The 24105-nt window shown below is 36.8% G+C and overlaps 1 protein-coding gene across 3 annotated transcripts in view; it reads right to left on the bottom strand.

Annotated features, from left to right (window-relative positions):
* dctn4 (dynactin 4) overlaps positions 1–24105 on the bottom strand; it is a 72669-nt gene that overhangs the window by 7855 nt on the left and 40709 nt on the right. For all 3 annotated transcript variants that reach the window (XM_039773985.1, XM_039773983.1, XM_039773984.1), the window contains 5 exons: positions 23164–23237; positions 19342–19454; positions 11020–11129; positions 10397–10470; positions 7286–7340 (listed from right to left, as the gene is read on the bottom strand). In XM_039773985.1, the coding sequence (XP_039629919.1) occupies positions 7286–7340; positions 10397–10470; positions 11020–11129; positions 19342–19454; positions 23164–23237 (426 nt within the window). The remainder of the gene's footprint in view (positions 1–7285; positions 7341–10396; positions 10471–11019; positions 11130–19341; positions 19455–23163; positions 23238–24105) is intronic.

Raw genomic sequence — 24105 nt, 5'->3', positions numbered from 1 at the left:
AATGGTCATAACTGGAACCTATTTTTTCGTCCATATACTGTAATAGACTGCAGCTCGATGGCCGCAGGAGGCGGAGTTGCGTCTGGCGTCATCACGCCTCCCACGTAATTGAGTGCCTTCCTATATAAGGTAAATATTCGAGGGTGAAGGACTGTGCTTAGCATATTCATAAGTAAAAATATCTGAATCACAAACTGATGGTAATTATATTTTGTCCATGAACACTTATTAAATAATTCCAAATAGTCTGTCCGCTTCCTTTCACAGCTTTTCCGATGGTTGTGCTGCTTCCAGGCATGTATTTTCATATTAAAGCATTTAACTAATCACATTTCAGCCATCATTTGTTGCCAGGCAGAGAAGACTTCACAATTCATTGTGCAGGCACTCTAACACAAAATAAATGTTGATTAACCTGTTTCTTCAACCAATCAGATTTTGAGTTGGTGTCAGTACGGCCCTCTAGCAGGCGTACAGCGACGTCACCATATTCAGACCCATTGATTGGCTAGAAGCCGCAGGTTCGACTTTCAGCATAAGCTTCGATGGCGATAGAAAGGGAGTTTTTGATGGAACTGAGGTGCACAGATAATCCGTACGTCAGAGTGATTGAACCGTTTTTGAGGAAAGAGATGGATTTTGTTTACAAATACGAATTTTTTGTGACTAAAATGCTGCGATTTTCCTAAATATTGCAAGTCTTGTTCACCCCTGGTTTGTCTATTCAATAAAGGCATTTATTGTGGCTACAGGAGTTATCTGCGATACAGAGGCTCTTTATACTGTATTTCTGCATATTAAGATGTTTTTTTATAACCATAAATTAGTTTTTGAGGGGTGGATTGATTCAGACGGAGCAGTACTGAAGGCCTAGGTGTGAGATGCACGGTCCGCCAATGGACCAGATGATACGTAAATTTAATAAACATTACAACCCGAAAATAAACAAAACTGTAGAGAGGCCCATGATTAAATGAACGGTAAAAAAGTAAGAGCGAAGCGATGGTGACTTATTGAGGCAGGCAGGCAAGAGCACAATAGCACGGGGCTCGATGTAGTGCGCGTTAAGTCGATCTAAAATGCACCCTCAGATTCGAAAAACTATGTCTTTTCAAGTTCTATTTGCATATAATTAGGTTCAATTTAGTCGACAGAAATATCTTTGGTAGGAATGTAAGTTGAATTTAGTCTTTACATTTCTATGGTGAAGAAAAATGTATGCAATGATGACTAAATTTAACTTGCATTCCTACCAAAGATATTTCTGTCGACTAAATAAAAATTACTTATATTTAAAATTTAAATAGAACTTGAACAGATACGATAGTTCATAATATCCACGCAGCACTACGTTCACATAAGAGCGGAAGTCATCCGTTTTAACAAGCGGCGTATTGCACTGATACGAAATAGCCTGCCCATTTAATTATTTAGGAATAGATAGATAAATTAAGAAGTTGCACAAATAATGTTTTTCTGTCTCGATGGATTCTGGCACGCCCAGCAACAGCTGCTCGCACCCCAAAGGGTGTATGTGTATATATGTGTATGTGTATATATATATATATATATATATATATATATAATTGACAATCATGTTACGTTATTTTCAAAATGTTTATTTTTGTTTTTCATTACTTCTTTAACACACTACTTCTCCACTGTGAAGCGCGGGTATTTTGCTAGTGCATTATAAATGAAAAGTAGACGACTAAGTGAATATAAAGCAACTCGGAGAAAAAAGACTCAAAAGGGTTGGAGAGAAAAAAAAGAAAAAGAATAGGTGCAAATTCAGAAAATAAGGAAAGTAATAACAGCCTGGAACAAGTGGAACTGGAAAAAAGCATGTCCAATCGGAATCAGAATTAAAAGACAAAGTAAAACTTTGTAAAGATGTTCACAAACGTTGGCGATATACAGATGCAGAGCAGGTTATAGATTATGAAAGCAGTGGAATTCAAAAGTCTCAAAAAAAAAGGCACGATACACGTGGTCAAAGTGAGGTCAGAAATAAAAGATGAGTGAAATTAAAACCTGGATGGAGCAGAACTGAATAAAAAGAAAATCAAGTGACGGTGAGATACGAAGAAGGCAGCTTCGCCAGCGTCTGTGTGTCAGAACCAGGTGGGGCGTTAGTATGCATCGTGGTACACTGCAGAGCTATAGCGCGTCTTTAGTGAAAACAGCCGTGTCAGATGGGGTTGTATGGATTGATTCTGAACGCGACTGAGAGAGTGAAAAGTGAATAAAAAAAGCTAACCTTTACAAGGATCATAAACTGCACCGGCTGTTACAGACTGAAATCAAATGTATGCTTTTATTCTAAAACAGTAAGACAAGAGCAGTTTACTTCTCAAAACGGAGGTGCGCAGGATCGAACCCGCGACCCTTGATTCAAGCGGGGCTGAGTCTATTGAGCCACGGAGTCAGTTACAGTAAACTGGTGTCAATGTCGCATGTTAAGGCGGCTTTTTGTTTCTGCAGTTATATGTTTGAATAAAAGTGCAATTGTGTTACTCTTGTGAAAATGTTTCTTTGCTATATGGACTTCAGGCTTCATACATTATATAGTTTATGCCTACATTTTGTCATCTACTACTAGAATATAAAAAAGTTTCTGTTTTAACAATGTGTTGACACAGATTACTGTAGAAACGGAACAGACGTGAAATGCGTGTGTTCCAAACAACGATCTATTATTTCCGCTCTAAAACTCCACTTCACTCCCAGATACTCAATCAAGGCCTGAGCTGAGAGAAGTTCGTGCACGTTCTAAATTGGTGGGGGGATGGAATAGCCGGCTTCTCTTTATCAGCACATTTAGAAGACAAAGGACGCTGGCGGAGAGGTGTGAAGGGATTTAAGAAGCAGTTTAAGGTGGGACGGAATTACGAGTTTTTTCGTAGGCTCTGGTAATTCTAGTGTTAAGGCTCTGGATGTCGTAGGACTGTCTTGGTTGACACGTCTCTGCAACATCGCATGGACATCGGGGACAGTGCCTCTGGATTGGCAGACCGGGGTGGTGGTCCCCTCTTTAAAAGGGGACGGAGGGTGTGTTCCAACTATAGAGGATCACACTCCTCAGCCTCCCTGGAAAAGTCTATTCGGGGTTCTGGAGAGGAGGGTCCGTCGGATAGTCGAACCTCGGATTCAGGAGGAACAGTGTGGTTTTCGTCCTGGTCGCAGAACAGTGGACCAGCTCTTCACCCTTAGCAGAGTCCTGGAGGGTGCATGGGAGTTTGCCCGACCGGTCTACATGTGTTTTGTGGACTTGGAAAAGGCATTCGACCGTGTCCCACGGGGAATCTTGTGGGGGGTGCTCAGGGAGTATGGGGTACCGGACCCCCTGATAAGAGCTGTTCGGTCTCTGTACAACCGGTGTCAGAGCTTGGTCCACATTGCCAGCAGTAAGTCGAGCCCGTTTCCAGTGAGAGTTGGACTCCGCCAGGGCTGCCCTTTGTCTCCGATTCTGTTCATAACTTTTATGGACAGAATTTCTAGGCGCAGCCAGGGTGTTGAAGGGGTCTGGTTTGGTGGACTCAGGATTAGGTCACTGCTTTTTGCAGATGATGTTGTCCTGTTTGCTTCATCAGGCCGTGATCTTTAGCTCTCTCTGGATCGGTTCGCAGCTGAGTGTGAAGCGGCTGGGATGAGAATCAGCACCTCCAAATCTGAGAGCATGGTCCTCAGCTGGAAAAGGGTGGAGTGCCCTCTCAGGGTTGGGGGAGAGATCCTGCCCCAAGTGGAGGAGTTCAAGTATCTCGGGGTCTTGTTCACGAGTGAGGGAAGAATGGAGCGCGAGATCAACAGGCGGATCGGTGCGGCATCCGCAGTGATGTGGGCTCTGCATCGGTCTGTCGTGGTGAAAAAGGAGCTGAGCCGTAAGGCAAAGCTCTCAATTTACCAGTCGATCTACGCTCCTACCCTCACCTATAGTCATGAGCTATGGGTAGTGACCGAAAGAACGAGATCGCGAATACAAGCGGCTGAAATGAGTTTCCTCCGCCGGGTGTCTGGGCTTTCCCTTAAAGATAGGGTGAGAAGCTCAGTCATCCGGGAGGGGCTCAGAGTAGAACCGCTGCTCCTCCTCATCGAGAGGAGTCAGATGAGGTGGCTCGGGCATCTGATCAGGATGCCTCCTGGACGCCTCCCTGGTGAGGTGTTCTGGGCACGTCCAACCGGGAGGAGGCCCCGGGGAAGACCCAAGACACGCTGGAGGGACTGTGTCTCCTGGCTGGCCTGGGAAGGCCTTGGGATTCTCCCGGAAGAGCTGGAAGAAGTGGCCGGGGAGAGGGAAGTCTGGGCCTCTCTGCTTAAGCTGCTGCCCCCGCGACCCAACCTCGGATAAGCGTAACAGGATGGATGGATATATACTGTATACCCTGTCGTTCTTTCTTAAATTCTGTAAGTGCCTTGAGCATGGGAAAGGCGCTATATCAAAAAATGTATTATTATTATTACCCACAATATAAGCTTCCTGAGGCAAATGCTTGGGTGATCTCAATTATTCTCATTATTCCTTCTCCTGGATGAAATAATCTGTCTCGGTATTTCAGAAATCATTAAATTTATACTGATGTGCTAAAAATACAAAGCTGAGCTGAACACTACAATCTCGTAGGGTAGGGTAACATGTACTGTAAAAAGTAACGTGTGTCAAGTATTGAGATTACTCTTATCAATTTAATGCAATACTTATTTTTATTGAAGTAAAAATACGACTATTATTATTGCAGAAGCACTGGGTGTAAGGCATGATGCACAGGTACTGGTGGTGTTTCTTTGCAGAGATTAAATGTCAAGTAGAAAAGAGTGTGCTGCATGCAATGCAGTAAAAGAAAAATATTAATTAAGTGTCATCTTAGTTTTAATCCAGTTATTTTCTATAGATATGTTGAAACAGTGTAATCAGATAACACAGTGTTCATACAATGAACGACCAGGGGCTCAGGTTGGGGATGTAAAAAGGGGATGGATGTTATGTACTTTACAGTACATGAATGACTAGATGTATTTATATAAATCAAGAAAACTATCACAGATTTCGTGCTTGTTGGAGGATTTATAGTGGCTATTAATATTTAATGTTTTTTGGTGCAGTATAATGAGATCAGAGCATTTTGACAAAGGAGAAATTCAAAAGATAACTTGCTCATTTAAACATGGATTTAACAAAACCAGGCTTCTGCCTTCTCACTAAGTGTTATCAAGGCAGACAGAGATTAGTAAAACAGTGGGGCACATAAACAGGTTAACATATTCATAGTCCCATCAACAAGCTAAGGAACACTGCATATACATACAGCAACAGCTAACCACACTGAGCAACATTCGTAATGGTTAACACAGTATAACACCCTAGTACCGCTCTGATTTAGAAATCCATTTGATACAGAATGAATAAAAAAAAAAAGCTACAGGCGACTATTTCAATAAAATGTCTTGTGGATATTCTAAATATATTACAAACAAAGGATTACAGTGGAAAAATAAAAGACTAGTGCAACTAAAGTCGAGTTGCACTTGATTACTTATATTTATCTTTCAGCATATCAAGTACAAATAGAAGTGTTTTGTAAAAGTGTACACAAGAGGTACTTTAAACTCTAAGGTTCTTTTGATATTGGTAAACAATCCAATACTAGAACTGCCTAAATTGTAGCCGAAATTTACATGTACATCCCAATGTGACATTCACTCATCATTTGTATTTCAAAACACAATGGTGGCCAAGGGCCTGTTATGTTTTGGTCCCTGCCAAGATACACATTAAATAAAAAGAAACTTATAAATAAATTAGCAAGGGTCAAAAGCTGCTTCATGAGTCACAATCCTGCTTTGAAAGGGTTGCAAAAACTCAAACAAAGAAATATGGCCAGGGCTGGTGAACTCAGCTTCAAAGACCTAACTTAGCTAGAAGCCATCTTATCATTACCCCTGAAAAGGCTGCACCATTCTAACAGAACAAGCAAACTGGGGCAGATGATATCAAAAAAAAGTTTCAGTGAGGAAATATTCAAACTTTACTCATTACAAATGTTAATTTGCAGAGAAATCAGGCATTAAATACAAGCAGTCAAAAGTAAAAGAAAAGATCCAACCTGAATGATTCAAATCATTGTCAATACTGCAAGCTTTGCTTTAGTATAACCAGAAGAAACAGATGTGCATATTTCAAAGATGCCATTCTTCTTAATCCAACTGAGGTGTTCCTTTAAAGTATGTCCCTTCATGGCACAGCCTTAATCTGCTATTTCTTCACTGGGTTATATTTTAGGTTATGCTGTGCTTTCATTCTTAGACTGCATGATAGTTCAAAGAAACTTCAGAATTGCCTACACCTGTACCCAAAAGAATGCTAAACTTTTTATTTTTTTTATTTCTTACATTAGATGCCGTCATCCCTCCATTTCAACTGCTGCACATTAGTGTCTAAATTTCTCAGTATTATGCCAAATGAGATGCTTCTTATATACTGTAGCATGATGGCAATTTTTAGCATATTATATCAATCAAAAATCAGACGATTGAGAATTTACTGTTGGTCTTTGCTACATACCAACCTAGAATTATTTTATGCTAATCAGCAGATACAAGATAAGCAAAACTCCCCAAAAACCCTCATTTCACATCATCTTCCATGCAGATACACACTACTTAAGTTTATCAGACCTCAAATAAACATTCTAACTGATAACTCTTCTTCCCAACTTCTGCGTATCAGTCTCATAATGCTTACCTCATTTGTATACCACAGAATGCATTGCTTTATTAAAACACATTGTTTATTTCTTGTCAGTTTATTTAGCTGATTGCTCAAAGGAACAGATACAACAGACCCTTTTTCTAAAGTTGTTTCAAACTTCCAAAACTTGTACCTCTCTTATTAGTTCTTCAAATACTTGTCTTCACTCAGCTTGTCCTTTTGAATCTACCCCCCTTCCTTTATATGTCCCAAACAATAACGTAATCACCGAGTTTCTGCCCATTAGGACTTCTTGTTCCGAGTTTGTATTTTGCTTCTCCAATGTGTTTAAATACAATAAAAAGCAATCCCAAATTCCCCTCAAAAGCTCTATAATATAGCTATGGTTTTGGCCACAAGGTTCATGTACATAAAAGCTTCAATTTAAACAAAATGCTCAAGTATTAACAGTCTTATTTAATAAACTAACACAACCTCCCACTTTAATTCCTATTGCAAAAAGTGTGGAAGAAAAATTGAGGAAAAAAACTTAAGAATTGAAAAAGACACAAAGAAACAAAAGCTGAAGATTTCACTTGCCTTCATATATCGCAGATTAGGTATCGACATTATTCTTACTTCAGGAATGTAATTTCTTAAATAAAAATATAAAAAAAAGAAAATAATGAATGCATTTAGTTTGAGTACACCATACCAGCTTTATATCAACATTAAAGAACAAAAAAAGGAAAATTCAATGTGTTTGTAATTGAAATCCTGCTTGCCTGCCATGCTTACAGTTTCACTCCCACTTTTGCTTTCGGCTAGAGCTGATGCTGCAGTGTCAGGTCCGGTAGATCTATTTCTTTGCCCATCTGTTCCAGGCACAGTCTCCGTTAGGCTGCACTGTACCTTAAGGCCTATTTTGACTTTGATGAAAATTTATCTTATCCTTATCCGTTGTCTTTCTGAACCCTACCTTTGCTGCTCATGCTTATTTATACTCACATATAATGTAAATTGAGGATACCTCGGGACAATAGTTTAAAAAAAAATAAAATAAATAACACTGGCCACAAACTGGCAATGCTGGAAAACAGATATAGAAGGACCACCACCAGAATCGATGGTCTCTCTGAAAAACGTTAGAGTCCAACCCATGTAATTCATAGCTGAACTAGTCTCTAAAATAATTGGAGAGGACTTTAAATCGGGCAAACCAAGATCTCTGCAGCCTACTGTATATGTGGATCAAATACCTCAAAATTGTAAAGCCTTATTGTCTGTTTCAACAAACTTCAGGCTGAACAAAACTTCCTTTCCCTTCTCAGACTGAAAGAGGCGATTATATTTGAAAATAACTGCATTTGTATTTTCTCAAACTTCTAACCTGCAACAGCTGCTAAATGCGCTACACACTACAGTATTAAACACCGTCTACACAATGCTGATATCAGCTACAGCCTCTTAAACCATGCCAAAGAGCTACCCTAGTAACTGCTAATCCTAACACAACAATAGGCTTCATAGCCATAACACCAGGCAATGATATGAAATCTAGGTCTAAACTTAAGAAAAATAAAGTATTCCCTACTTTAACAGGTTTAAATGCCAAGATAGCGTTTTCATTAGGACCGGTTTTGGTTGCAAAGAGATTATATTGGCCAAATTTTTCACTTCAGCTGTGCAAGGAAAACTAGGGGCATGAGAATCTTAATAGGCAGAACTATCCTATTTGTATTGTCAGACATATATGTGGATCTTGAATGGTGCTAACAGCTAATACTGCAAAAATAATAACAGTCTGTAATGGATCAGAACTTAACAGACCAATGGAGGTTTTCTAAATCCTAACCTTAAAAACATATTCCTCCTCCTTAAGTTCATCATTGCTATTCAAGAATTGATTTCTTCATAGACAATTTTTTGTTCATTATCAAATCGTGTAAGTATGACAGTATTGTTGTCTCCAACCACCCATCTGATCATGGATCTTAACTTACTATACCCTACACAATCATCTTGTAGATGGCGTCTTAACCCCCTGTCATTAGCTGAACAAGCACTGTACAGAATTCATAGCCAAGCAAATTGATTATTTTCTGGGGACAAATGCATCCTCATAGGTTTCTACAGGAATACACTGGGGAAACGCTGAAGGAATTTTTAGTTGGACATTTCAGGTCTTTCTCACAAAAATAACCTGGAAACAAAGTCGGCATCTGAATTAATCAGAGAAATTATCAGAATAAATCTAGAAAATGACAGGTCTCCAAATGAGCTACTTTATAGGAAAAGACAGGTTTTGTGATCAGAATTTAACCTCTTGACTACTAAAGAAAAGGAACAACTCATCTTTAAATCGTGACATTATTATGAACACGTAAGCCAATAAGATTTTAACTCAACAAATCCACAAGCAGGAAGTCTGCAATGCAACAGCAGCAACTACCAACACAGACAGAAATAAAAATCATAGACCACATAAATATAACCCATACATTTAGAGAGTATGAGAAGTCCTTATATTCTACTCAGTCTAAAGAAGGTAAGACACAATCTAATTCTTTGATTCATTACAGATATCACAGCTAGATACTATTAGTGCTATGGAACTGCATAAACCTCAGACACTCCCAGAATTACTAGACACCATAAACTCACTTCAAAGTGGGAAAGCAGCTGGTCCTGATGGCTACCCAGTGGAATGTTATAAAAAAATTCAAATGTGTTAGCGCCACTAATATTATCAACATTTACAGAAGCTAAAGACAACAAAATTCTACCTCAAACTTTTTGACAAGCATTAACTTCCATCTTTCACAAGAAAAATAAGGACTTACTACAATCTGAATACAGACTAACTCATTCCTGAATGATGACGTTAAAATACTCTCCAAAGTTCTAGCTAGAAGGATTGAGAAAGTGCTTCCTTCTGTAATATCACAAGACCAAACTGGATTAATTAAAGGCAGACACATCTTCTAATCTTCAACATCTGTTTAATACAATGTATTCATCCATTAAATCTAACACCCCAGAGATCTTACTATCTTTGGATGCAGAAAAAGCATGTGTCTGATTGAATGGGACTACCTATTTGCCACACTGCACAAATCTGGGTTTGGCCCAAACATATATGCAAAGAACATCTTTATATTCCCTGCTCTGTGCCTAAGTAAATACAAACAATAAACAATACACTAATAATCTAATTGCCCTTCATTTACTCAGAATATGGAACCAATGTAGGAAGCACTTTAAAACGCAGAAGCTTTTATCTGTTGCAACTCTATATGACAACCACTCCTTTCCACCCTCTCAAACATACACAGTATTTAATGCTTGGAAAATGTCTGGAATGAAAACATTTAGAGACTTGTACATTGATAATGTTTTTGCATCCTACGATCAATTAAGCTTCAAATTTAAACTTTCCATCAACACAATTTTTCTACTACTTTCAAACTAGAAACTTGCTGACCAAGTAATGATTCAAGCAACACTTAAGCAAAATTTAAGAATAACTTCAAAATATTCCAATATAACAATTTTATTTTCAGTTGCATTTTTGTATTTTACACGATTTTACTTCTAAACTATATAACTATGTTCAAATGTAGCTTTTATTTCTATTTAAATTCATAATACCTTGTTGAAAAATAGAAACATGATTGAAATAAAAAAAAAAAATTCAAATGGCATACTTACACGGCCACAAGCTGAATTTTGAATTTAATTGAGGTTGGATTAAATTCAGGTTTGCTTAAATTGTGCTCACATTTCTGAAAACAGTGAAAATAACAACATTAAAAAAAAAAAATCACATTGATTTTTTTCACATTATTTTTCAAGAAACAATTTGAAAATGACGGCAAGAAGGTGGAGCTTCTGATTAACTGCGCCAAAATTTTCTTTTAATAGCAGTGACAAAATACCCTTAACTTGCTACATATTGTCCGATTCCTGTATGCTTAATAATTTTCCTCTGATAATGACACTTGATAGGTTGTGAAAGCTTAAGAATAAAAACTATTTAAGATATGCGACTCATTTTTCTCCCTTTGTGGATCTCCAGCTTTAAATATGCAAACCGTATCACATTTTATATATAAGGAAGCGAAGGTCTGTAATATGGTTATGTATATTTGTTTTATTCCAAAGTTTTTGACAGACGTCTCTCTCTCTATTTTATATATAAATTAACGGTTACTACAAGAACAAGTCTTTAAAACCATGACAGATAATAAAATGAGCATGTTTGAGAACTGACCAGAGAAAATATTTACCCATCAGTTCACTAAGTATAATTTTTTACGACATATATTCCTTACCCTGCAACGTAAAGATCTTTTGATGAGCAGATGCTTGTGCCGTGGGTATAACTGTGAAGCACAGATTGGCTGGAAATCTGGCTGCAAAAGACGCTGCCGAAGAGTGGTAACTGTCAGAAATCACAAATTATTAATAAAATTCAGTTATTAATTATGTCATTAGATGTAAAAAAAAAAAAATTGTTTAGTTCTGCTCCTGTAATAAAAAAGAACTGAGAGTTTCAAGGATGCTGAAAAAATTTATGCAGTTACCTAAAAATAAACATTGATTATAATAAGAATGCTATTTATTATAAAGTTAACACATTGGAGGAATGGCAGCTCAAGACTTCACCACTCAAACAATGGCTTAGTAATAATGTATTATAATTATTAATGTAATTTTATAACAAAAAATGACTACAACATGAATCTCCATGATAACATACTGAAAAAACCCCAAAAGAGAGGATGCATTAAAAAGTGGAAATGATTTTCAAAATAATTTAAATATCAAAAAAGAAGAAAACTCATTCAGAACAAATGACAATTGAAAAACAATCCTTATTTTATGTTGAGAAAAAATATTTTCACATCATTCAAATATCTCTATTGGTTCAGGAGATATTTGACATCTCTCAAAGGCTTCTAAATGTTAAAAATTATGATGCCCGTTACCTTTAAAGCAGGCTAAAAGCGAGCAAATTATTTCTGGTGGCAATTAACTTTACAAATGAATCAGCAAACTTATACATTTTTTGAGAACTATGTAGCATTTTTTTAATTTTTTCAAAATTAAGTGAATTGTTCTGGAATTACACTTAAAGAAACCTATGATGTGCAGCAAAACATATTCTGATCTCCTCCTACAATTCACATGATTTTAAAGTTAAACACAACTTCTAATAACATACACCTTAGGGCACATTCACACCCAAGCTTTGTAAATTTTCAGCATTTGTGTTGCATTTTTCAGGTTGTATTTAGAGAGTTTTTTCCTGCATTTTCAAAGAAGTGTTCTACAAGAAAAATATGATTGACATTAGTGCTATCAAATTAGACAAAAGATAGGATTCAAATATTCAAATTAAAAATAAGTAAATATTCAAATATAAAATAATCCTCAAAAAGGAGCTTTAATCATTACAAGAAACAAAAGCTGTTACCGTAATTTGCTCCAGTATTTGTAATTTTACATTAGTATTTTAACACAGCATGATTGGGGGTGGAGTGCAAAGGAAAACACTTTATATGAGGGCTCCACCGTGGGAAGTGTTGATTGACAGTCTAACCAGTTTCATACTCCTAGTTTTCTTTGTTCCAAATCAAGTGATTGATTGTTGCTTTGTTTCAGTTTCTATTTATTAAGGTTGCATTTTGCACTGCAAAACTTTAAAGCGATGTAAATTGTGTCAGTCCAGTGAAGCCTATAAATATATTTATTGATGTCTGGTTAACAGTTACTACATAGATCAAAGAATTTACTGATAGGTCACCCTCCTGGTGCACATCACTTTCATAGTGCAAGATTGGGGGTTTCATGGTCGGTTTTACGGAGCACTGCTATTCGTTTCTTGATACGTCTGTATGTATTCTGATAGGCCCGCATGCAAGGGAGACTGAGGCTACACTAGGTGACAGACTAGCAATTGTACATATTGTTTATGCGCATTGTATTACATTTGTACCCATGTATATATTATTGTTACATTTTGTTAATGCTCCACTTTAATCCTTGAGTCATTATACTGTGAATGAGACTCCTTAATTACTGAAGCAGACATTTAGCTTGACTACCTAAGTACACACATTTTCACCCCTAATGCAGTGTATTTCATGTAGTTGGATTACTCTCTTGCTGGATCATGTTCATACTTTTTGGTCCAGCATTTGCTTGGTACAGCATTGAGACTACCCTTTCCAAAGGATCTCAGTATAGTTGTTTTTGTCTGCATCACAGTGTGACTGGTGTCCAAAAAAACTGCACCAAATAAACTAGGTGTGAACATGCTTTTAAATCGGGACGAATATGAGTTAGTTTGTAAGAAAGCAACAGAGTAAGAATAGTGAGTGAACTAAAAGAACAGGAAAGAGGTAGGCAAGTTAAAGGCAGACATTTTATTATTTTCAATGTGTATATTGGGCAGCAGCAGAGTATCATTTACATTGAGTCTTTCAGTAAAAAATGCCACTCCTGTGGACTCAACAACAAAAGTGGGATTGTAACAGAATCAAGTCAGGGCCAGTACAATCAGTCTACTGATTTTCTTCTTTACAAATGCAGCAGTATGTTAATAAAAAAACTAATATTATAGTAACTAATATTATAGTCATTATATGTAAAACCAGCAGCCACAGGAGACAACAGATTACTTGTGGGACAAGGCGTGCTGAAACTGATGAGACTCTTCAGGGATCTCAGGTTTAAGAGTGAATGGGTCAAAATCAGATGCAAAATTAGGTCTGTAAGAACTGAGAAAAACTGCTCTGAGTAAACTTGAAGGTCAAAGTGCAGAGTAGCGACATTGAAAGAAAGAAAACAAAAACTATGTTGTGAAGGGGTCTGGCAGTATATTTTTATAATAAAGATATCAAGCTAGCCTTTCGAAATTCTGAAAAGGCAGATTGTGGGACAGATCTATAAAATTCTTCAGCTTTGCGTGTCTGGGGTAACTGTTCTTTTAAAATTGAATGTCATCTTTTACTTTTGAATAACACCTTTACTAAATAAATCAGAATTATATTCAAACTAGCAAAATACCCATGCTACGCAGCGGCGAAGTACTGCCTTAAAATTTTTATTAAGAAGAAAATTAAACCTTTTTAAACTGAGGGAAAATATACCAATAATTATTTGTTAAGGATCTCTTTGTATACCACATTGTCAGTTCGGCCCTCCGGTTGTAATATGACCAAGCTGTGCGCTGAGCATACTCTTGAGCATGCAACATACAGTTGGCCATGTGAAAAGTAATTTTGTCTTAGAAATCTCACAGCTTGGATTGCTGCTGTCATAATCGGTTTGAGTTTCACGGTTTGTTTCAATTACAATAGTATCTGCAGGACTTGTGTTGAAGTAACATTTGGCATCTGTCAAACGTTGTAAGCATACAACCGGTTTCATCGATAACTTTGCATCCAGCTTTTGAGAGTTTAAACATTCATAAATATCAAAGTGTCCACTACTGAAATCGTCACCTGCGAATCATTGGCAGTTGTCGAAAGGTGTAAAATATTTGGCCATTTCAGTACACTTGAAAGCGACAACCGAACAATTCAGTGGCAGCCATCAACTCACATGCAGAACCATAGGTGAAGGGCTTAAGCATTTCACTCTTATAGTGCGCTCCTGTGTAGTATAATTATCTCCTGTACCGTCCATCAGTCCACACCTTGAACCTGTCCCAGTCATTCAATGCATAAGACACAATGCTCCTCCGGATATCAAGAGTGGGCCTGATATGGCCGTGCAATATGCAACAAAGAGAATGGAAAAGGCAGGTACCATCTCCGGGCATGGAAACCACTCGGTAAGTGACAGTTCTTAGATCGATGGTGATCACCTCGATAGACATGTTAATGGGGGTACAGTTGGAACGATAAAGGAACAATGTAAAGTAAGTCTAAAATACCTACACAATAACTATAATCGTAATAAACGAACAATAAAACAGTGGGGAAACCGTGGATTAAATAAAAAGAATCCTGTGCCGAAGCAAGAAAGGGAATGTAGAGACCGGAGCGATGGACGGCCTCATATAGGCAGGCAGCCAACAACGTGGGAGGCGTTGGGATGGGGGACCCAATGCCGCCTCACACGGTGACCAAGCTGCAGGCTATGGACGTATATACGTACGTAAGTAGGATTCAGTTAGCGTTGGGAACCCGCGTACCAAATTTCTTGAAGATGGGCCCATAAGTAACAAAGACCATTGGAAAGTTCAATATGGTGGCCAACAGTGGCGTCATATCACCGAAATAAGTACGTACATTGGTTTCGGTTAGCGCAGGGAAGGCGCCTACCAAATTTCGTGAAGATGGGGCCATAAATAAGAAAATTCAACATGGCGGACGTTGTCGACCATTAAGACCGTTACTTGTAGAATTTCGAAATGAAACCTGCTTAACTTTTGTAAGTGAGCCGTAAGGAATAAGCCTGCCAAATTTCAGCCTTCTACCTACGTGGGAAGTTGGAGAATTAGTGATGAGTCAGTCAGTCTGTCAGTTAGTGAGTGAGGGCTTTGCCTTTTATTAGTATAGATAGCAATGTTTGATCTGACAATCCTAATTAAGATCATTTCCCTGTTGTAGGATGCAAGATCGCTATTGTATTTCAAGAATGTCTTCCATTACTTTAGTACTTTTAATCCTAATGATCACAATAATGAAACGCAGGTGTTACTAGTGTCATGACTACACATAATAGGTTTATCTTGATCGGCAGCAAAGGGAGTTGAGAGGACAATTCTGGACTCGCTATGAAGCAGAAGCAGCATCCTGAAGAATTCCAGGATTATACACAAGTGTCAATAATCATGAAACCGTTATTTTGTCAAAAAAAAAATTGTCTGCTGCTGTTGTTGCAGCTTCATGTATGCACCTGATCCGGTCATCAATTAACATCTGGCGAAGAAGGGGTTATCAGGCACAGCATTAATCAACTCAAAATAAACTGAACATAAAATTTACTCCTCAGCTCATGCTGAATTAAATATATGTGAGTAAAATGTATCTGTCCAAAAAGGGTAACAGGGAGCCAGTGATTATCGTATCAATACTGGTTGTAAGGCAAGAAGCAAAAGTTGTGGACGGTGCACTTATCATGCAGAGATCTGAAATGGATATGTGAAATGTGGCAACAGAAAACTATTATGAGAGTATTGGTTTAGTTTTATTTTAGTTACTTGTTAAAGTTATTTACAAACAATGTGATTCTTCAAAACTTTTAAGGAACACTGACATATCTTCGTAGTTCATGTTTAATTATTCTATCCTTCCAGTGTCACACCAGTCCCAGCAAGCATACAGCGCAAGGCAGGAACAATCCGTGAATGGTGCGCCAGATCCTTGCTAGCGCAGCGACACCATGTCCTCACATGTTTAATTATTAACAATATAGATTGTTTAAATTAAGTTTTATCTGTATAATAACAAACATTTGGCTGAATTTCATCTTAAAAATGATTTCGTCATCATATGTAAATACGCGCTTTATAAAGTGGCTCAGCTTGTGCAATATTATAACTGTAGTGCAAGTTTACAGTGAGGTGATTGTACTAATAAGTACAAACAGTTCTACAAGGAGTACTTGGACTGACTGAATGCATTTATAGTTCTTGGGATGAAACTGTTTCTGAACCGCGAGGTCCGTACAAGAAAGGTTTTGAAGCGTTTGTCGTGCGAGCCGCTCCGAGTGGTGCAGTGAGAGTAATATGGAAAAAGATGATCCGCTGTGGCAACCCCTAACGGAAGCAGCTGAAAGAAGAAAAAGAAGGTGCAGTAACAACGCTAAAGCATCTATGGTATTTGGAATAGTTCGGCCATTCCGTGGACCATTATATTGTTACAGGTTAATTACAATCAGATGCATTAAATATGCAGTTAATTTTGGTGTATTTATAAAGCCGAGTCAGGGATATGGATCTAAAAAAGAAAGGCTAATCACACTGGAGCAGAAGCACTGCTTTGACACTGGGTGCCGCCAGTCTGCAAAACAGCGCAGAATTTGCGTACACCAGGGTATGAGCTACCATGGAAATGTGCGTGGCTTTTCGTCAACTTTAGGTTTTATACATCGTGATTTGAACGTGGAAACAGGCTTACGAAACATTTTTGTGCGTACTCACCGTTTATACGAGACTCTGGTCCTTATCAGGTCTTAAAATAAGGCAAATACAACCTCAAATGAACAACAGCACATGACATATTACAAGGTATCATTATTAATTTAACAAAAACTAAGCCAAAATGCAGAAGCAGTGTGGGAAAAATTAAGTACACACTTCTATATATGAATTATGAAGGTAAGGAACAGCCAGGTGCTGCTAATCAAATGCGCTTGATTAACTGATCGTCAACAAATGTGACCACCTCACTAAAAGCAGACATTTGGGTAGTTTGCGGGTCTGAAGCATTCATGTGTGTATTAACACAATGCCAAGGAGGAATGACATCAGCAATGATCTTTGAGATGCAATTGTTGCTGCCTATCAATCTGGGAAGTGTTACAAAGCAATTTCTAAACAATTTTTTAGTCCATCATTCTTTAGTCAGAAAGATTAATCACAAGTGAAAACATTCAAGACAGCTGTCAATCTTCCCAGGAGTGGACATCCCAACAACTTCACCCCAAGGCTGACAGCTCAGAGAAATCGCAAACTACAAAAAGCTACATCTCAGACTCTGCAACCTCAGTTTGCTTGTTAAATGGTAAAGTTAATTAGAATACAATTAGAAAAAGGCAGTACAATCAGAACAAGTATGACTTGTTTGGAAGGATTGACAGGAGAAAGCATCCTCTCTCTAACAAGAATATGGCAGCACTGCTTAGGTTTGCAAAGTTTCATCTGAACAAACCATAAGACTTCTGGAACAATGTCCTTTGGACAGACGAGATAAAGTGGAGATGTTAAGCCATAATGCACAGTGTCACATTTGGCAAAAACCGAACACAGCATATCAGTAACCAATTTGTCATGGTGGTGGTGGAGAGGTGATGATTTGGGCTTCTTTTGCTGCCAAAGGACTTGGGCACTGTGCAATCAGTCAACCATGAACTCTGTATACTAAAGTATTCTAGAGTCAAATGTGAGGCCATCTGTTTGACAGCTAAAGCTTGGCTGAAATTGGGTCATGAAACAGGACAATGATCACAAGTATAGCAGCAAACAACAGAATGGCTTAAAAATAAAAGAACAAAGGAGTTGCAATGTCCCAGTCAAAATCTAGATCTCAACCTGAATGAAATGCTGTGGTGGGATCTTAAGAGAACTATGTAAAAACAAATGCCCGCACACCTCAATGAGCTGAAGCAAAGTTGTAAAGAACTGTGTGCCAAAATTCCCCTACAACAATGTGAGAGAATGATCAAGTCATACAGAAAATGATTACTCTAAGTTATTGCGGCTAAATAGTAGTTCTACAAGCTATTGAATCATGGGGTGTACTTAGTTTTTCTCACATGGCTTCTCCATTTTGGCTTCATTTCTGTTAAATAACTAATGACACAATGGAATCTACTGTAAATTTAGAGTCTGGTAAGGACCAGATTTTTTTATATCCTGATATGTAAAACCATAGAAATGTAAGAGGGTGTACTTTCTTATTCACATGACTGTACTATTGGGTGAATTCTTGTCACCTGATTGCAAAGTATGTGCACACTTGACCTCTCCCATAATAGCTGCCTCTTGATGACCAAAGTACACAAATGCACAGCGACACTGACATTATAATATATATTTGTTTCAATGAGCTGCTTGACTTCTGGCTTAGATAAGAGGCAGCGATTTCCAATAAAATTGCTTCCAAAAAGACACTCACTACTAAAATGCTTAGGTATGAATGAGCCCTTATTCTGATACAGTCTTAATCATTTGCAAGTGTTTTTAGTATGTATAGAAATTTTATAATGCAAATCCCTAAATGCTGTTTATACCAATGAAATGGGGCCTTCATGGTTTACTTGTACTATGCAAGATTAAAGCAGATTGTTAGGACCAATGGAGTTTACAAAGAACTTTAGAAATATGTCCATTGACAAATATGTGAATGACCTTGGCCTATTTACTTTTCAGATTTTATAAATTCCTACTGAGTTACAAAAAGCTAGGGATTCCACTGTACCAAATACTTTGTGTTTATTGACTGAAAAAAAAATGTAGATCTCTTTGTTGGGACATATTTTTACTTTTAACATTTAGGAGTCTTTTCCTATCGATCAACATCAAAAGCACCTATTGAAATCCAATACAAATTAATAGTTTAAAATAATAAAACATGAAAAGCTTTTATCTTATGCAGATCCTAAGATGGAAGTAGGCTTTACAGATAACTAAAAAACTCAGATAAAATGACCCACATGCACTAGAATGATCAAGCTACCAAAATCGGCAACGGCTGTTAAGTTTTACAATTTAGATTATTTTAAGATAGTATACTGTACACCGGTTAGATATGTAGATCTTCCCTAATCTTATTTGTGCTCCAAGTTTAAAACATCTCTCTAAATAGTTATAATGCATCATATTATTGTATACCATCTTGGATAAATACAACAGCTAAAAAAACAAATTATAATTCATTTTCAAAGAATGGGAGCAAACATTAAAGAAAATGATTTACCTTCTGGAAGGTTAATAGGTCGGGTATAATAGTCTTCCGGCAAAGGTTCAACCTCTTCCAATGCCTGAGCAGGCTCAATTTTTATCTCCTTCTGATCTTCATTTTCCTTAAGTCTGTTTAAAAAATAAATAAAGTTAGTTGTCTGAGCTTCACTGTAAATAACCTGCTTTTAAAAAGCCCACTAAAATGCAAACCAGGCTAAATTAGAAATCTAATTAAAACAAAGACCATAATAATATGCATACTGCTAATATACTGTATATATAAGTAATTGTGCATCCAGATTCAAAATAAAAATACAGAACAAGTAGCTTCTAATTTGAAGAATGCTTTCAATTAAATTATATTATTGTCAGTATAGAACTTCAGGATTAAAACCAAAACTAGGGAAGTGTAAGAATCAGTAAAGGAGAATTTAATTAAATCAGTTCAATAAAAGATACAAAGCAATATCTGATTAAAAGATGTTACTTTAAACACCTGGGGCCTCATGTGTAAATGGTACATATTCACAAAAATGTTGTGTACACCCATTTCCATGCACACTTTCAGATGTATAAAAACTAAACGTTTTTGTAAAGCAACAGACATTTTCATGGCAGCCTCACACCGTGCATACACAAGTTTCTGCTCAGTTTTGCAAACAGGTGGCACCGAGTGTCAAAGCAGTGTTACAATTTGTGTGGTGTCCCTTTCTTTTTCACATTTGCATCCATGACATGGATTTATCACATACACCGAAATTAATTGCATATTGTTTACAAATTTAATTCACCTGATTATAATCATTCTGTAACAATATAATAGTGAACTGCATGACAAATTATTCCAACTATCATAGCTGCTTTAGTATTGTTAGAAGACACTGCAAATGGAAGAATTAAAGGAGAGCACATATTTATAGATGATTATAACTGGCTTCTAAGTTGATTTCAATTTTCAAGAACTATCTTCTTGGAGCTGTGAGCAGTACATCATCTATAGCAGGAGAATCTATAAAAACTGCGACTGCTTTTTCCAACTATTATAGCCAAGGACAAGCAGTCCTTTTAAGGACAGCTAGTCACCATATTGACAATACTACATGTAAGTAGAGAAATGAATTCCTCTCTTTACTGAACTGCTTTGACGTAGTGCAACATTATTTTATTACTCACTCTGGTGGTCATATATTAGACTTGATCTGTACATCTGGCTTATCTGTTGGCAATACGTATAGGGTGATTTGGGACTCTGATCATAAAGTAGTAATTTTCACTGTCTCATTACCTCTCTCCTCCTCTTGCCTGTAAACATTAAATCTCTTTCAGAAACCTTAAAAATATCTGTCCTATTCTTGCTAGTTCCATTTCTGATCTTCATCTGTCTTTACCTATTCCATCAACACTAGATAGTCTTTGTTGATCACTATAACTCAACCATTCAATCAGCACTAAATAAAACAGCTCCTTTAAATGCTCAGTTCCATGGTATAATTCAGAATTACGGTCTATGAAAGCATTTGGACGACACCTCAATAGAATGTCACGTATGACTGGCATCACTATGCACATTCAAGCAAGAGTTTGTTAGTCTTGGCAACAGCAGATCCAGCTCAGTGCAAGTCATACAAGGGGTTCCTCAGTGCTCTGTCCTCTGCTCTTCTGTATCTATGCACTTCCCCTTGGCCATATCATTCTTAGCTATGGACTGGGTTAACATTTTCAGGCAGATCATACTCAATTCTATTTCAATGTCAAAAGTGAAACTTCATCAAGGCTTTCTCAGCTCACAACTTGCCTCATTGAAATTAAAACCTAGACAGAGCAGTACCCTTTAATAAACTGCAATAAAACTGAACTTCTGCAAACTGGTACTAAACATAGTACAGCCCCATTATTCCTTAGACCAATGATCACATCTCTTAAAGCATCCACTATTGCATTTTATGACTCCAGAACAGCATCCGTCAGCAGACACCCAGATGGTTGCCCTGTGGTTTTCAAGGCAGAAGTGTGTGTGCAGCCAGTGCCGGAAGATGTGCTGGGCACAGCAGCACCATTACCTCCTGGAGTCACATTCTTCACACAGGGGTTTGTAATATTGTCTGAAATAGAATATGCATGTAAACTTTGATATCTGACCTCTTCTTTTTTATTTTCAGCACTTTGCACCTTGAACTATCAAGTGTCTCTGCCATGCTGTATTGTATTACTCCATCAATTTGTTTTTGTTGCTTATTCCATTGCTTAAGCCAACAAATAGTACCTTTCCTTGCCCAAACTTTGCATTCTCTGAAATTCTTTTTTCCACAAGCTTTTGCCATTGTCTTAATAAAAATAGCCTCTTCCCTTTAGTGTTTTGTTGATTCACATATTCAAATATACAAAATTTAGAGAGGAGTTGGGGTGGTGATATGCAAATGCAAAATTCACATTGATTGGGATTTATAAAGGGAAAGTGCGTGGAACTTTGGTTATGCACAGTTTTATAGATCTGAATTTTTGTGTGTGCACTCACATTTCCAGTTTGTCCATACGTCACGTTTTAGTGTGAATTCTATGCACAGTGTTAAAAATGAGGCCTGTGCAGTGGATCAGATTTTAGTGTCAATAATATAAACAATCTTACAAAATTTAATACTTCTGAATTTAATCTTGATTAATGAGTGGCTGATATACAAATTAAGGCTGTGAACACATGTAAGATGTAGATCATTATATATTGCTCACCAAAACCAGGATACCAATAAATAAATAAATTCTGGTTTAAAATTAACAAGAAAGAAAGAAAAAAAAAAAAAAAAAAAAAAACAAACACACGGACTACCTAGTAAATTTATTAATCACTTACTTCCATATAACAAGATCTTAACAGGAACTTAGTTCATTATAAACAAGATTTAGGGAACAGACACTATCATAAGTATAATATTCATGTGTTTCTATGCAAGGAGATCTTTAAAACAGCTCAGTTCGATTTATGTTGTAAGAAAAACTAAATACATCAGTAAAAGGACTCTGTTAAGGTGCACTTGGGAACATCGTAAAAACCCCCTTTCCAAATGATTGTGGACTCTAGATTAATGCTTAGTGTTGAGAATGTGGCAGTTGCTGGGATTATTTTTCATCTAGAACCTTAAACTTCCAACCAGGTGACTATACTTAAAACCTTTATTACAGTTTGGGAAGTTAAGGTTTTGAAATTGAAGTGGTATCTCGTATTACTTGGGTGTTGTAATTCTATATGTTTGCATGTTCTCTTAACTTAAGCCATGCTGGGGTACATTATTTCTGGGTTAGAAACTATAATGGAAGGCGATGTTATACAGTAATAAGTCAGCTCCTTACCTTTTCTCCTTCATTAAAACACCTTCCTGGAGTCATAATATGTTAAGAGCAGGTGCCAGGATAGCATTACAACACAACAGTAAGTGACTGAAATAGCAAAATAGGCTGCACTATAAACCCTTATTCTAAAGTGCTACTAACCTTTGGTCCTTGATTTTTACTCACTTTCTCTTTTAAAATAAGAAATTCTAAAACTATAAAGAGCTAAAAAAAGTGATTAGAACAGAAAAATATGCAAAGGAAGTCAAAACTTGCACCGTAGTAAAGACATTAAAGAGATAAAGTTGACAAAGAAAAAAGGGTACATAATTAAAATGTCAGAAATTGAAGAGAAACCCATAGCAAGCAACCGGATAAAAGTCCTTCCAATTTAAAAAATAGATCATAGCTATACAAGTACCATTTCAAAAATAGAGAGAAAAGAAAAAGCACTCTAAAACCAACTTAACCAATTCAACCATCCATTTATGAAGTATGCATATAATATACTCACGAAAGTCCAGCAATACTGCTGATGGGTGCTCCAGATCTTTGTCTCTGAAGCCTTGTTCCAAGGCCATATTTTTCCTTTAAAATAATTTCAGAAGAATCAATGAACATTTGAATGCAGGATAGAACATGCAGAGAGAATAAGATCAGAATAGCAAAACTACTGGCATTCCTAGAAATTGGGAATCTACACAAAGTACAACAATCCTGGAAATTGGGATACAACACAAGTACAGCAAATAAACCAAAAATAAATAAAAGCACAAACATTCAGACAAACTCCATTAGATATGATGACCAAGAAAAAAGCACACTATTACAAAGTAGTACAAAAGACAGTTTCACAAAGCAATCTATGCCGATTTAGTGGAGACTGTATTGCCTAAAGGGAGAGAGATCTATTAATAATGCAGTGTTCTGTGCACAGCAGTATCAGTTTGCTTACATATGAGATTTATTAAATGCTTGACTTCCACAGGTTTATGCATTGTTTAAAAATACATATAAATATCTATGCCTCCACACACTTATTGCTAGGCATTGTGTTTTATTATAAATGTTGTTTATTACCAAAAATTGTTTGTGTATTAACAATTTTATATTTAAAAATATAAATAGCCTTCTAAGCTTATCATATGGAAATATACACCTGTATATACCTATATATATATTAATATTATATATATATATATATATATATATATATATATATATATTAATATATATATATATATATATATATATATATATATATATATATATATATATATATATATATATATAACTTAATCTTTAAACTCTGAGTAACATTAGCCAAAATTATTTTGTACATTAGACTAAAACAGTGTGATCATTGAACATTTTATAATTAGATGTATTTAGAATTACTAACGGTCACGGAAGTCCAATGATCCCCAGTAAGAGCCACAAAGTCCGCTTTCTGTAA

This window comes from Polypterus senegalus, chromosome 13 (assembly GCF_016835505.1).
Source record: "Polypterus senegalus isolate Bchr_013 chromosome 13, ASM1683550v1, whole genome shotgun sequence".
In the NCBI taxonomy this organism is placed as follows: Eukaryota; Metazoa; Chordata; class Cladistia; order Polypteriformes; family Polypteridae; genus Polypterus; species Polypterus senegalus.
The sequence above is the reverse complement of the archived record's forward strand: the minus strand, read 5'-3'. Positions and strand labels throughout refer to the sequence as shown.